This window comes from Haliotis rubra, unplaced genomic scaffold (genome assembly GCF_003918875.1).
Source record: "Haliotis rubra isolate DU_JTF1 unplaced genomic scaffold, ASM391887v1 Scf149, whole genome shotgun sequence".
Lineage (NCBI taxonomy): Eukaryota > Metazoa > Mollusca > Gastropoda > Lepetellida > Haliotidae > Haliotis > Haliotis rubra.
The window spans coordinates 878,903-893,044 of NW_025765436.1; the positions used below are offsets into that span (position 1 = coordinate 878,903).

Sequence of the window (14,142 nt, forward strand, 5' to 3'; positions counted from 1 at the left end):
CACCTTTTACAAAGACATATTCCAGAAATTTCGGAATATTCTAAATTCTTGCAGCACGAATAACACCTCATATGGGTTTAACCTATATTACTGGAAATATATTTGGAAGATTTTCTATTTATTTGAAAGAAGTACATATTATGATAATACGACAGAGGTTTCTCAAGTCTGGAATTGCGATTGCATTATCAGATTAACGGTGCCATGCAAATCACTACTCATCTCTGCCTGTACTGTACGACCATTTTGCTGTAGACTGCCGCACAGGTAAGACCACTGGGCATGAGCAGCTCAGTGCGAATAGTTAATATATGTGTACCTTTTCTCAAATTGAAGTTGTTGTTTTTCAAATGTTAGATAGACGTTTTCATAGAGTTTAATTATTGACTTGATATTTACAATTAACAATTTTTGATTTGGACTATTTTCGTCTTTGTTGTAAAGTCCTATGTTTAGGATCTTGTCAGACTTGTCCCATGTGGGTTTAAAAATGAAAAGTCACGTCTCGACTGGTGCTGATGAACAAATATCGGTAATTCTTAAACAGGAATGAACACTGTGTATGCTTAAAGGACAACTTCATTGTCATGTGGGACTCCAGAAATGAATTTAATAAAACGTAATTCGTTAAAATATAAATAAAATAAAAGTGCTAAACGGTAGTATGTTTGAAAAGTATAGCTTCTCAAAACAGTTTTATCAAGACTGCTAAATGAAGATAACGCCATGAAGTCGATCTGATACTCTTCGAACGTTTTCTGAACTTTGAACTTTTATCAGCAAAGTTTGCGTACTGGCTGTTACTTTTCGATTTCCAAACAGAAAAACGGTTAACTCAGAAATCTAAACGCAGAAGAAATTGGGTGTGGGGTGTGGGTGTGGGTGGGGTGGTGTCGAACCTGAGTCTGAACCTAGGAAATCCTATGTGATCGGATCAAAGTGAGCTCTCGAGAAATTGGACTTTAATCACATGAACACGTATTCCACACGTATCGAATGTTAGGTAAGTTTGCCTTGAGGTGACCAAGATTTTCATCCCGAGATAAGGCTTGATCATTACATGTTCCTGTTCGACAGACTTCTTTTTCGAAGTTTATTTCACCCAGCATTTATAAATACAACATTGTAGAGTGTTTTTCCCCCAGAAAGTTATATATAGCAGTCTCAAAGACAAAGAGTCAAGGGCAACATGATTGGAAATGTTTCTTCCCTTGTATCAAACTTTGGGACACGTGCGACAAATAATTGGTTATTTTAACAGTATAGTATATGTATATTGTAAATGTAGTTATCAAGTAATATGTGTATCCGAAAATATGCAGGCGATGTTACAATCAAGTACTATCTGTTTCTATGACTGTGGTTATCAGCATGAGAATATATAGCGGATACTATGAAGAATATTTATCTTTTTTTTGTCATATAACATCTAATCTCGTGACCTGAGAAGGTCATATACATTCACGTTCCGATAGAAAGACGAAGTTTTCTTGGTTATATTGTAGCGGTAAAAGTAGCGTGCTATAAATACTTAAAAATTGGCTGGGTTATAGCAAGATATTAAATTTCACATAAGACAGCATTTCGTGAACTTCATTAAAGACTTGGGTCAGACTGACGTTAAAAGACAGCATAAATTAAGAACTGCTTCGTTAGTCAATAAAATGCCTTCCAATGCTTTTATTTACTGTATATATTCACTCGCAGATGTATCACTCTATATACACTGACGTACAAAAGAAACTACACACCTAGTGTTTTGGAATTATTTTCCCAAACACGATGTAAATGTATTAAAAAGTGTTTTGATTGTCACTTATAAATTACAAACAAAGTGTCCGTGTTGACAAGTGCATCCTTGTACCCCGATATTGTTTTCAATGAAAGTCATCAATGGAAGACACAGATCCAGACCAACATGGCTTCCATCTTATAATGCGTACATGTATAAACTGTCTCGGGAATACCATGCCCCAATACTATATAACATTGCTGACAAGAGTTGGGACATCGAGAAGGACAAACACATACACGTTGGTTCATGTTCAGATGAACCAATCCCATTCAAATCTGGGCCCACCGGTATCAGACTGCTATTGGATGGATCTTTGAAGCTGCTCGCGTGTTACCGACATGTTTCTTGATTACCTTGCAGAATCAATGTTACCTAGACTCCACGTTGTTGTTGCCCTGCTGTCCCTCCTTGGGGTATGCTGCGGCAGGTACGTCATCCGTCCCCTAGGTTACCTGAAGCTTCCTAACAACGTCGCCCCAACAGACACATACAAGATCCTGTCGGGTTCGGCAGAGGAGGCGGCGTACGACCCCGACGACCAACTCATCTACGTCGTAGGTACGGTCATCCATAAGACAATAATTTTCTTCTTTCATCATAGGAACTAATGCAATTTGACTTTTCTTCCATCGTTTCATCATTACATATATTTATGGTTCAACGACGCACCATGTTATATTCCTGCCATTACGTTCGCGAGCCGTGAATGTGCTCATTCCACTGTCAACACCTTGAAATGACCCAGGCTTGCTAAGAAGTTTCACAGACACCACTAAAATCCACTCTACCCCCACCATCACTCCTTAATTTGGATAGGTCTGTCTACATCATATACCTCGACCATATCAATAATAATGGCTATTTATATGTGAGTTTAGTTTTACGCCGCTTTTAGCAATATTCCCGCAATATCACGACGGGGACACCAGAAATGGGCCGCACACTATGTACCCATGTGGGGAATCGAACCCGGGTCTTCGGCGTGACGAGCGAACGCTTTAACCACTAGGCTACCCCACCGACCCGGCTATTTAAAAAGCGCCTGTTTCCACGCATTTGTGCACTTCACCACAGTTTAAACGTCAACATTCTTACCTCCCATCAAAAGCTAACACGGCATGGTATACTCTATTTCCTTGATTAAACGCAAGCATAGTAATGGTGAGAATTCCGAGCATAAAAACTACCCGGCGTGTAATCGGGGTCCAAAGCTTAATCTGCCTTCTGTCGTTTGACCGAGGGAATATAGTAACTGAAAGACATATGTTTGTTTCAGGCGATGGATCTCGACTTCTCCACGTGGTGGATGTCTCAAATCCACTGATGCCAAAGCGTCTCTTCACCCACGAATTCAGCACTGCTGATGGCGTACCGCGAGACGTGGAGGTCTGCGACGGCGAGGTGGTTGTTGCTGTGTCCTCCGAAGTACCCGTATTTCCGGGTCACGTGTTCTTTTTCAAGACCTATAAACGAGGCTCTGATAAGATGGACTTTGACGGCAAAGTTACCGGTACATTGCTTCAAACCCATACTGAAAATCTTGGAAATTGTTAGATTAAGCGTTAATGTTGTTTATGGATTAGGCACTAGTTTAGGTCAATTTGTTCCGTTTAAAGGGGGAGAAGACATGTCTCTTGACAGTCAAGGCACTTCTTATCCAATTCAATCAAAACCAACGTTATCTAACGTTGTATGAATTCATTCTGTGTAGTTTCAAGGTTTTTACCCTAATAATGAAGTGACAATGTTTCAGCTTGCCCTAAGTCACTAATACGTGTCTACTCCTCTATAAACACATCGACATTAGATGCCATGGAACTGATACATTCAGGAACGACAATCAGTGAAACAGTGCCAGGGCAACGTGTGGTAAAACATGTATTAATTGTCCTATCGAATGAGTACTAGAAATGTCATGTGAAACTCATCATGCACACTCTCCCGGACAGTGGGGAATTTCCGGATAACCTGAAGTTCGCGCCTGACTGCAAGAGCCTGGTTGTAGTGAACGAGGGGACGTCAGGGGTAGACTACGCTGGGAGGTACCTCGACCCCGAGGGCACGCTCACTATCATCACCAAGTCGTCAACAGGCAACCCCTCGGAGAGATTCGTCGACTTCAACAAGTTCAACGACAGGTACAACGTCATCACCAAAATATGCGCAAAATTCCTGCTTTGAACAGAAAAACGTCCTCCATGTCTAGATTATTAATATGCCATCCATGGACGCAATACTATAAATAGTATTTCAGGTTTTCCAACGATGCATTACGGCCAACTTGTCGTTGATTGATAATTAAAATCAGATCTGTATGCTCTCCCGATGACTTGCGTTAGCAAGCACTGACATCCAATGTTAATGAGTTCGGCTAAAGTTCAAAATGTTTCCTGTGTTTCAACAACGTAAATTGCTTTCAGACATGAGATTCGGAGTGTGGCGAAGTCCATCCCATCGACGATCCTGTCCGCCCACAGCACAGTCGCACAGTCGTTAGAGCCAGAGTACGTGACAGTCCCTACTACCTCAACTGCCTTTGTCACGTTCCAGGTGAGTATCTCTGGGACACAAGGTCCACTCAGCATAGATGCCTGCCTTGCGCTGACTTGGTGTTTGAATCCCAGAATCGCCCAGATTATGTTCCTTGGTTTGCCTGTACCATGCGCGAACATTCAGGGTTCACCAACGTGGTATACCTGCGTTACCTCTGGCTTTGTCCTCTCAATAGGTGACGCCGTCACGAAGCTGAACAAGCGCCAGCAAGGATCACAGTCGGTCATCAGTATTCTGTTATTAGAGGGGTCAGGGGCGGTGGAGTAGCCTGGTGGTTAAACCGTTCGCTTGTCCTAGTCCGAAGACCCGTGTTCGATTCCCCCGAATGCGTGAAGCCCATTTCTGATGTCCCCTGATGTCGCTGGAATATTGCTAAAAGCCGCGTAAAACTATACTCACTCAATCAGTCAGATAACCAATCAATCTCCAAATCATCTGGTCAGGCAGTGTGTTCGTAGGCCTCGTAACGCGGAATCTCCACCGAGTGTGTAGAGCTGGCCCACGATGATTGACCCAGTAAACACAGTGGAGACCCCGGTAGCTTGCCAATACCGGTATTACCAAAGCGGTGTAAAACTAAACTCACTCACTATTAGAGGAATCGGGTGCTCGGTGTCAGAAACTTGGCTGACGGTGTGTCGTCTTACCCGGAGGGCGTAGGGCAAGTTCCAGTATTCCATTTGCATTAAATCAATACATATTACTCCCTAGGTTACCCTTCCCACCAACCTGAAGAATCTGTGTTAAGACTTGGTGATCTGCAATGTCATACTCAAGTGTCTATTGAGTGATGCTTTAAAGCTGACAGCGTTAACTTTATCCCCAGGAGAACAGCCTTATCGCCCAGATCAACCTGAGAGATGCGACTGTGCCTGTTCTGTTTTCCATGCCCCACAAAGACTACGGTGACATAGGGGTAGATGCGAGTGACAGGGATGGAGGTACGATTGTATGGAACAAAGGCGCACTCATTTTCGTAGACAGACGTTCAAGTGTTGCGTCCCTTCGCGGTGTCAGGATCCCAGAGTTGCAGTATTCATGCTAGGTTACCCCGAATATGATCCCTGATCTGTCAATACCAGGGGTAAAAGTCTTTAAACTTGCATTTGAAACTAAACAGATAAAGAGCTGATGGTCACATCGTCGATCTGCCACACTTGGTTGTGCAGAAGTACCTCCATTATAACCCTGGGTCCCAATTGCAGATTCCCACTGACCTTTTTTATCCTAGATTTGTCAGCACAATGTTTGTGTTTCTAACGTAAGAAATGTTTACTACCTCCGATACATGGGTCATTCACCCTGTGACATTGGTAAAATACTGTAAAATCATGTTAAAAATTCCTGTGCCAGGAATCCACATGCTGAAGTACCCTTTGCGAGGCCTCCGTCAGCCCGACGTCATCAAGAGCCTTGTGTACAACCGAAGGACCTACCTGTTTGTGGTGGACGAGGGTACCATGTCTTCCTATACCACGGCTTCCCACAGCTTCAAGTGGAGTGAAGGAGAGAGGGCAAGGGTGGTCAGTTATCGTAAGTCATCTGGACTAGTGACTTACGTTTGAGTTACGCAACTGGGATACGATGTCATGCAATCATTCAAGTCTATATACAGACTTTAGCAGTCTATTATGACAAACACGGGTTGCTGGGTGTCTCCGTTCTTAGCGGGAGTCCGAAACGGCATTCAGGCCATCTAATTGGGTATCATGGAGATTTACAGTAGGCCTACATCAGATTCCTACTTGATACCCTTGCAGGAGTTACGTCATCAGCTGGGTGGACGTGGGTAATGGTGACCAATATTTAAACAATCGCTGAGTTAAATTTGTCTTTAGCATAACGGGTCATATAGAAGGCAGTAAGTTACACTACTTTATGTCCGTTAATATAAAATAACACCAAATATGAAAAAAAAAAAGTTTTAAATATTTATTTTGTAGACCCTTTGGGGATATTTTGCAGATTCTCTGTTGTAAAATGAGAAAACCAATTGCTCTGCCCAACTAGTCCAGAAAACTATGTTTGGCATGGAACCCTTAATTCGACAAAGACTGTTTAAGAGAACCACCCTCGTCAGATTTATTTTTGCATTAAACCTGGGCCCCGTTCCTCAAAGCGATCGTAGCGCTAAGGTGATCGTAACTCCCATACTTTAACATAGATTTACGACTGTCGTAGCGCTACGATCGCTTTGAGGAACGGGGCCCTGGACTGTTTAGTTTATATAACTGTTTATGATACATGGAGATAACGGGTTGTCAAGAGCTGTTTATCTTTAGCTATGACTGAGCTGTTATCTTGAATTCTGGAAAAACCGTTTGGACAAACTGGTTCATGGTAGTAAGTAATCTTTGAAATTGTGATAAATGCATTAACTGTTGCTAGAGATGTGCCGATGGACGTTCATGTCAAGGTGTAACAAGAGTTGAATGTTAGCTGATTTCATGACGTTGATAATATTCTCAGATATTTCTCTACAGAGAAAGGATACGACACGAGCGCCATCACTAACGCTTCATTCCTTGCCGACCTCAACGACGACAGCAAACTCGGTAAGGATGACCTTCGGGATATGTTGTCTGAATGCAGCAGCTACTGAACAGCAGTGCCCACCCTGGCTTTATAAACTAATGTAGTAATTGCAGCGAAAGTGTTGGAAATGATCAGCAGTTCGCATCAACCCAAGGTTATTGATATCAACTACACTCAGATTAATCCTACTGATGCCTTAAAATCAAACTTCATTTGACAGAAAATAGATGCATATATAACGTTTATCTTACCTCATACATAAATGTCGTTTTCCTATTGGCCGAGCTGGTACCCCACCACCCCCCACCCCCTCCCAATCCAAAAAAACATACATCCCCAAACAAGCGAGTAACATCTTCTATGTTGCCCGCTGGAAATGCCGAACTGTGGGAATTCGTTTGGTACTTCGTGTCAGTAGTGTTTAGGCTGTTGACCCAACACCCGTGCTTCAAACAGTTCAAAATTGACATTGAGGTGTTCGGTAAGATACATACGTTGTTCACTGGTGCCTCGGGGCCCATGGGTTGATGTACCCCTTTGATCTCAGGGAACATAAACAAACATAGAGGGTACATCAACCTGTGGCCCCCTCGTGACCAGTGAACGACTTATAATACCCACTGGCCATTGGTTTGAAGGCAGACAATACCTCGGGGAGCGGGTCCCCTGGCCGCGTTGTATAACAACAGATGTGAAGGGTGGCACTTGTTGTTGCCCTGCCTGGCGTACGTCATTAAAGGCATGGCATTCACTGGTCGGCTCAAAATCTGTATACTGTGTTGATGTTGGTTGTCCTTGGTGAGCTGCCGTATGGTATGTTAGTGGGCCTTCACTATAAACCCGACATTGACCCTGACTAGTACAAGCATACATACATATATACAAATACTTGTATCGCGCCAATATCCGTAAACCTCTCAAAGGCGCTTTGGCTCTAAGCTGGTATTGATATCACATAGAGTTCAACCACAAACAAACCGTTTGCAGGGCGTCTGTACGTGAGCCGGATCGACGGGTTGAACCCGTTCACCAGTAAGATAGAGGATGTGTACACGTACGGAGGGCGTGGCTTCTCCATATGGGACGCTTCCTCCATGGCGATGCTATACGACAGCGGGGACGAGCTGGAACGTCGTGCCAGGGACTCCTACTACAACGTTTTCAACACCGAAGGTGTCCAGCCTACGGTATACTCCCCTGAAACCCTAAAGGACAGCGTCTCCGACGACATGGTGAGCAATCGACGTCGACATTCCATTCTCAGTTGTAAACGTTCGGTAACAGACAAGCAGATGTTTGTCGTAAGGAGTGACTAAACCGGGTATTGGGTGGTCTCAATGGCTTCACTGTGTGATCCTTGTTTGAGTCTACATCTAACAGTGTCGACCAACGGTCTGCTACAACATATCATATTTGGGATTATACTTTCTTGGTCAATAGTGTGGGACTCACCCCTAGATACTACAATTTGTACTCTACCAGGAAGGTGTGATGATTTGACCTCTCTCTGGTCCAGATACGATTTGTTTACAAACAATATCGTGCAGCTGTAATACTGCTGAAACAAATATATACAAGTACTTAAGATATAGTCACAATTGTACAATGGATGTATGTGCAATCTTATGTATGGGTTAAGAGTTTCGTCGCTTCTATCTCTGAAATGCATTGTCTATTGAAAACTGTCGGTATTGGGAGCGAGGTACACAAAATGCGTGATCTTGCCAACCATTTGCCTCGGTGGCTGAGTGGGTTAGAGTGCTGGTGATTAGATGCCTGACTCTGAGGGTGTCGGTTCGAATCCCAAATGGGACTCAATACAGCACTATAAGAAGTTCTTTACTGAGACGTGCAATCCCAAATAAGACATTTAATAATTTTGACCAATTTCTAAAAGACATTGTGTATTTATCTAAATCGTCGCAACTTATTTGGAGTGTAGTTTCTGCTCACATTATCGACCACTGGTTTGAGTAGTCCTCCTTTGAGAATTCATTCAGAAAATGTTTAAGTTACTGTTATCAGTTGGCTTCTAATACACATATTGTTATGGTTATGAAGGGTATTGTGGCTTGTATATATATTTATCATCTCCTCTGCAATATTACCCGACACTACAGGGCCCCAAACCGAATGCAATGGACGTGATCAGAGACAATAACGAGAACCTCATCGTTGTCGGCAGTGAAACAACCGGCATTATCTACCTCTACAACGCCACCCTCAACTCTAAGGCCTCTGTCGACTTCCAGGACGTGTACAGGCGTGGCAAAACAGACTCGCTGTGGTCTCAACTGTATGATGACGACAGCGTCGGAGATATGTCCATCTCTGACATCGGGTAGGTGCAGTGACGTCAGTGACGTCGCATGGTAAAGAGACGCCATCAGTGACATAAAGCGAAGTCATGGTTGACATAAATATAATATAGAGCGATTACATCAGAAATATTGAGAAAGTACAGCAACATCAGAGACGTCGCATGGTAGAGAGACGTCATGTTTGACATAGAGTTGATACATGGCGATTACATCAGAAATATTGAGAAAGTACAGCAACATCAGAGACGTCGCATGGTAGAGAGACGTCATGTTTGACATAGAGTTGATACATGGCGATTACATCAGAAACATTGGGTAGGTACAGCAACATCAGTGACGTCGAATGTTAGAGAGACGTCATCTGTGACACAGTAAATATAGCGACGTCATCAGTGCCATCTGGTAGTTACAGCAATGTCATCAGTGACATTGACGTCGGGATCAGCACATCCTCGCTGGCAATTGATCATCAGGAACTACTTTTTAAGACATTGGTCTGCTTGGGTCGTCCGTTACAGTAAAGACGTTGGAACTACATTTTCAAAAAGATGTTGGATATAATTATTGGTTGAATATTTTAAGGAACAAAACTTAAAAACGGTTTCCAAGTACACGTAAGATGAAATTAAACCAAACGGTAACCTACAAACAATGTTCATCAGTGTGGATATTTTAGCGAGGACCTGTTAACTGTCAAATGACAAATAATCACCATTTCCTGCATTTACAGCCGAGTCTTTTTGAGTTACGGAAAGGGGCGAGGTTGGCCGATTGATAGGGATGGTTGAGTAACGTCATCAGTGAGTTCTGCAAGGTTGAGGGCCGTTTGCGTATATACGCCAAACTTAAATGATTTACGAACGCTTCGATTACATCTCAGCCCCCAGCGACTGTGTTAAGTGACCTGTTTCTGTTTAAAGAAGCAATGCCTGTCACTTGTACGTTTCAGGTTTATCTCAGCCAGCCAGAGTCCGACCAACAGAACAATGTTCTACGTGTTGGGGGCGGGCAGCGGCTCCGTGTCTCTGTATGAAGTGGAGGACCTGGGACCCGATCTACCCGTATTGCCTTAGTCTCAACACGGGGATACTTGTAACCATAAACTTCTACACATATTGGTTTATAGAAATATATCACAATATATTGTTTGCAGTGGGCAATGTTTTTATGTTTAAGCATACAAATCATTTTGTTATAGCAACAATCCTCTGGGAACCGAAGGAGATAGATACAATGCCGCTTTTAACAATATTTCTGGAATTGTGAGTAAGTTAGGTTCAAAGCTGTTTTGAACACTTTTCCAGTTACGCCACATAAAATAAATTTCTTGTTTCTCATCACTTTGAAAAAATGGGTAGGTATGGCGGATTTTATTTTTATTTTTTAATGTTTTTTCTGATTGTCTACACAATGTTAGTGGAAAACTTGGGATGCCGGAAGCTGAGACTTATTTCGGAAGTCTGCCAGCTTTATACACGCAAATTTACCAGTGCAATTTTTTTTAAATTTCGGATCGGGCCAAATTTTAGGGTTGGCCGGTAATGAGAAACAAAAAAATATTTTTATGTGGCCTTACCGGTATATTACGGCGTGCCTGACTAATATGGGAGGAAAGCCAGAGGTGATACAGGACTCAGACAGTTACCATGTTTGACAAAGCCACGACAACACCATCAGGTCGAACAGTGATTCCAACCAAAGATCATGTCTCCGGCAAGCTCAAGAAGGAGCGGGCGGTGGGGTAACCTAGTGGTTAAAGCGTTGGCTCGTCACGCCGAAGACCCGGGTTCGAATCCCCACATGGGTACAATGTGTGAAGCCCATTTCTGGTGTCCCCGCCGTGATGTTGCTGGAATATTGCTAAAAGCGGCGTAAAACCAAACTCAGTCAGTCAGTCAAGAAGGAGCAACTCTAGATATGTACATTGAATTGGGACCCAATTTTACTTGCATCACGCCCTGGCAGCTTCACGTTAAATAGTCGGAAGTGATGTCATTGACATTTACCATAGACTAACGCTTAGTCTGAAAATATATAGTTTTGTTAGAAACAAGAAGCAAAACAAACCCACCTCCATTTAAATTGAAAAGGAGTCCCATTGAGGTGGGTGATTCAGAACCTGAAGAAAATCCATTACTGCTTCATTTAGAACTTTTGCATTACAGAAAGGGTTGAGTGGAAGGGAAAATAATTTTGTTCAGGTACATACTAATATTTACAACTATACTGCAACTCTATATCAGTGACATTGTGCTGACAATGCAGAAATAATAAACAAGGTGAAGTGTGGATTCGAACCCATGACAGTCCTCACTGATACTTCTCTGTATCTCTCCAACCGCCTCCATGATGGAGTGGTTAGAGCGTCCGCCCAAAGAGCGGAAGGTCGTGGGTTCGATCCTCGGCCGCGTCAAACCAAAACACGTTAAAATATGGTACTTGTTGGTCCCTGTCTGGCGCTCGGCATTAATGGATACAAGGACTGGTTGGCTCGGAGTCAGTATAATGTGTCTGAGTGGGGCATTTATGCTTAACTGAGGTATGGTATCTCAGTGATTTAGCACTATAAACCAGCTTAAGTCTGGGCTAGTACAAGCAGCCACACATACACAAACGTCGTCATATGAGGGAAATATTCTCAAGTGAGACGTTAAACCCCATTTCACCTCACCTCAAACATCGAATTAAAGGCTCAAAAGAAGACTTGTCTGCCAATGCCCCATCCTCAGAGGCCCATCCACACCTTGTACATCCCCAATTCCTATTGTAACTCATTTTGTATATTGAAGGGTCCTATTCTGTCCCAGGTTCCCCACGTCATCAATAGAGAATACTACACGAGGTCTCATTACATACGAATTATACGAAACGAGTGTCCTTCCTATGGTATCTGACCGAGCGAAAGCGAGGTCAGATAACATAGGAAGGTCACGAGTTTCGTATAATTCGTATGTAATGAGACCGAGTGTGGTATTTTATTTATTACCCACGTCTTACATGCATTTAAATTGACAAAATAGCGTATTTTTGTTATGTTTTTGGTTTCAAACCGAAACCGGTTTCATAAAGAGGTTGCGGAAGAGTTTTGTACTGTAGTACAATATTTGACGTCACACTAATGACGTGCCATGGTAACCGACGTCACGATGCATGTCAGTTGTCATCGCCTCGTACAGCCTCCTACAGTAAACTACTCCGTTGCACCTCGTTTCTTGGTTTCCAGTTGCTTCATTCGGCTAACATCACTGATGGAAACATTGCGTTTACGTTTTTCGACGGATATAATGTCTCAGTTCGACTCACAATTGAATTAAACAGCGACACGGCAACGTTCGCGATGTTTACATTCCCACAATGCATTTAAGTTTTAGAATGAATGAATTCACGTGTTTGTTATGAATGAAAAAAATAGTTACGTCAGAATGTGACCTAATTGAGAGGTCATCGGTTATCTAATCAAATCGTTAGAATCTCAGGTCAAGTCGTTACGACACAGGTCAACGCGATAGGACACTCGTGTGACGTACAAGATTAGTATGCAACTACCCATACGTTGACCACGTGCGTACTAAAAAACATTTAATAAACAGGTTCCTTATCACTGCCCAGTACCGTTTTAGACTATGTATGGTACCTGAAACACAAGTATCATAATGCCTCATTGGCTCAAAGAGTTGTGAAGATGCCCAGTAGGGACTCATCCAGAATGTATACAGGGTATGCCATGTTGCATCCAATACTTTCATGCTTGTCATTTATGGCTTCCCCATTGTTAGGACAGACCAATTATATTTCTTGTTTTACGGATTTCTGTCCTCAAAAAACCTAGAGGCAGGAGGGAAAAAAAATATCACCAAAGCAAAAACCCACATGAGTTTCCATGTTAACTCTTTTGGTTTGTTTTTATCAACTAAAAATAAATTGAGTGAGTTCAGGTTTCACACTAATTTCAAGAGTATTTCACTTATATCACATTCACATTAGGATTTTATTTTTTGAGTGGGGAAAATTATCCGGTGGATCTGTAAAACAAAAAATAAAATTGGTCTGGCCTTATCACTACTTGCATGTAACTTATACCCAATGACACAACAACAAACACATTCAGTTATAAATGACCAGTATTTTATTACTGGGATAACAAGGATAACATAACAAGGGGTGCAGCAGCACTCATATCACATGTTTCATCCACCTACACTGGCCAATAGGTTCAGTGTTGTCTGGGTGATACTTTGGCAACATAGGAATACATCACATAGCATATTACACAGTATATTGCACTGATTATGTTGAGATTGGCCAGCCCCCTTGGTGCCTACACCCCAGCTACAAGGTAAACATATATCGTGATGCACTGTGGAATGGGAAACAGATTGATACACTGTGGTATGGGAAACAGATTGATACACTGTGGTATGGGAAACACATTACCTTAGAGATGTAGTCTAGAGAAGCACATGAACATGAGCGAAGTGATTCCCACAGCCAAATAGGCACTGCGAATAGGTGACTTGGACAATTCCATTTACTGGTCTTATAAATGTTAGAGTAATCTTTACAATACCTGATGTTTCATTAAACTATGACATGTAAATACTGAAATGTAGAATATTACAATGGCCATGACCTGACTTTGAATCAGACTGTTCTCTGGCCTATTTTTTTCAGGCTACAGAAACCTTTAGTATGTCTTTCACTTTTAACAACAGTGACCACTTTATTTTAAAAATTCAGAATAGCAAATTACGTCAGTTAACTGAATGAATTGACAAGATGACCTGACTTTGCATCAGACTGTTCACTGGCTTTTTTTCAGGCTACAGAAACCTTTAGTATGTCTTTCACTTTTAACAACAGTGACCACTTTATTTTAAAAGGCAGAAAAGTAAATTACGCCAGTTAACTGAATGAATTGACAAGATGACCTGTTTTCGA

The 14,142-nt window shown here is 42.2% G+C and overlaps 1 protein-coding gene across 1 annotated transcript; it reads left to right on the top strand.

The window, feature by feature from the left end:
- The first annotated feature begins 246 nt into the window (after positions 1 to 246).
- On the top strand, positions 247 to 10,352 carry LOC124269972. The gene is made up of 12 exons (XM_046704970.1): positions 247 to 267; positions 2,156 to 2,353; positions 3,072 to 3,305; positions 3,549 to 3,654; positions 3,745 to 3,933; positions 4,216 to 4,345; positions 5,175 to 5,289; positions 5,702 to 5,881; positions 6,832 to 6,903; positions 7,871 to 8,115; positions 9,004 to 9,224; positions 10,154 to 10,352. The coding sequence occupies exons 2-12, from the start codon at positions 2,161 to 2,163 to the stop codon at positions 10,275 to 10,277; spliced, it is 1,809 nt and encodes a 602-aa protein (XP_046560926.1). The 5' UTR covers positions 247 to 267; positions 2,156 to 2,160; the 3' UTR covers positions 10,278 to 10,352.
- The last annotated feature ends 3,790 nt before the right edge of the window (positions 10,353 to 14,142 follow it).